This window comes from Neomonachus schauinslandi, chromosome 11, assembly GCF_002201575.2.
Source record: "Neomonachus schauinslandi chromosome 11, ASM220157v2, whole genome shotgun sequence".
Taxonomy (NCBI): domain Eukaryota; kingdom Metazoa; phylum Chordata; class Mammalia; order Carnivora; family Phocidae; genus Neomonachus; species Neomonachus schauinslandi.
The window spans coordinates 51091076-51092688 of NC_058413.1; the positions used below are offsets into that span (position 1 = coordinate 51091076).

The window sequence follows — 1613 nt, forward strand, 5'->3', positions numbered from 1 at the left end:
ATGAGCCAAAAGTATGAATTCCCTTTTATTAAGATTAATTTTGGAGAAATTGTGTAATCTTCATTCCTGGGTTGTTAGTAATGCTATTACCAACTTTTAATGTTCAGCTAACAGCAGCAAGAACTGATCCTGAGCATTTGATATGGCATTTTGTATGTATATCAGATATAAGAAAGGGCAAAATAACTACCTATATATGATCCAATGTTGAACTACATTGATATGCTTATAAGATACACTCTATAGAATGACTATTTTTAGAGTTAATCAAGAATTTTAAGAAGAGAAAAATTAAAGTGCCTTTAGTGTATATCATTCAGAAAAGAACAACAGGTCTATTAACAAAGTTTCCTACATTAAATCTGGACTTTTTGAATTGTATGCAGTCTGAATGAATACTTTATTCAGGTCTCATACTACTTGAAAATACGAATAGTTGTTTACATACATTATCTCACTTTACCTTGAAAACAAAACATAATTTAGGTGATATTAATATGAACTCACTGACAAGGAAACTAAGCAAATATCACACAACCTGTAAGTTACTTAGTTTAAGATTGTTGGAAGAATATCTAGGCCCTTTGGGGCAATTACCCCATTCTACCAAAGCACTCATTCATAAATGGCTTTCTATCTACTCTGAGATAACTAGTAAATAGTGATTAGATTTGTTGCTGCTTCTGAATTAAGACCTTGATAATAGCCTTTCGAATCTGCTTAATCTTCACACTGTAGATGATAGGGTAGAGCACAGGAGGGATGAGAAGAAAGCCATTGGCCATGATGGTGTGGACAAATGGAGGTGCTGAATGGCCATAGCGATGGACAAAAGACAAGCTGCTGAGGGGGATGTAGAAGACAGCAACAGCACTGTGGGATATGCAGGTGTTGAAGGCTTTTTGCCGCCCCTCTGAGGAGGCAATGCTGAGAACAGATCAGATGATCAGTACATAGGAGAGCAAGATGCAAGGGCAATCAAACCCAGTTGTGGAGAAAATTGCAAACAGACCGAGGATGTTGTTGATTCTGTTGTCTGTGCATGAGAGTTGAACGAGATCAACATGGTAGCAATAAGAATGTGAAAGGACCACAGCACTGCAGAAGGACAGCCTCTTAACAAAGAGCACCACTGCTCTTTGTTAAGCAACATTTCTTATCAAGATGCTCATCCCAATCTGGGCAATCCTGGCATTGGTGAGAATGGTGGTGTATCTCAGCGGATCACAGATGGCTACAAAACAATCAAAGGCCATGGCCAGCAGAACCCCAGACTCCATGAAAGTAAATCCATGGAGAAAGAACATCTGGTCAATGCAGGCATTTAAGGTGATTTCTCGGGCTTCAAACCAGAAGACACCAAGGGTAGTGAAAAGTGTGCATAGGGATAAGCTCAGGTCTGTGGCTGAAAGCATAGAGAGGAAATAATACATGGGTTCATGTAGGTTCTGCTCACGGAGGACCACAAATAGAATCATGCTGTTCCCAGAGAGGGCAATGACATACAGGAGACAAAAAGGGATGGAGATCCAAAACTGGGCTGCTCTCAGGCCCAGGATACCTGTCAGGATGAAGGTCAGAGGTTGAGCATTGGTATTATTGAGGGCCAACAT

At 39.9% G+C, this 1613-nt stretch overlaps 1 protein-coding gene across 1 annotated transcript; it reads right to left on the reverse strand.

The window, feature by feature from the left end:
* Positions 1-665: 665 nt before the first annotated feature.
* LOC110576470 (olfactory receptor 51F2) lies at positions 666-1613 on the reverse strand. The gene is given in 1 exon segment (XM_021685660.1): positions 666-1613. A coding segment is annotated over 1 exon segment (948 nt).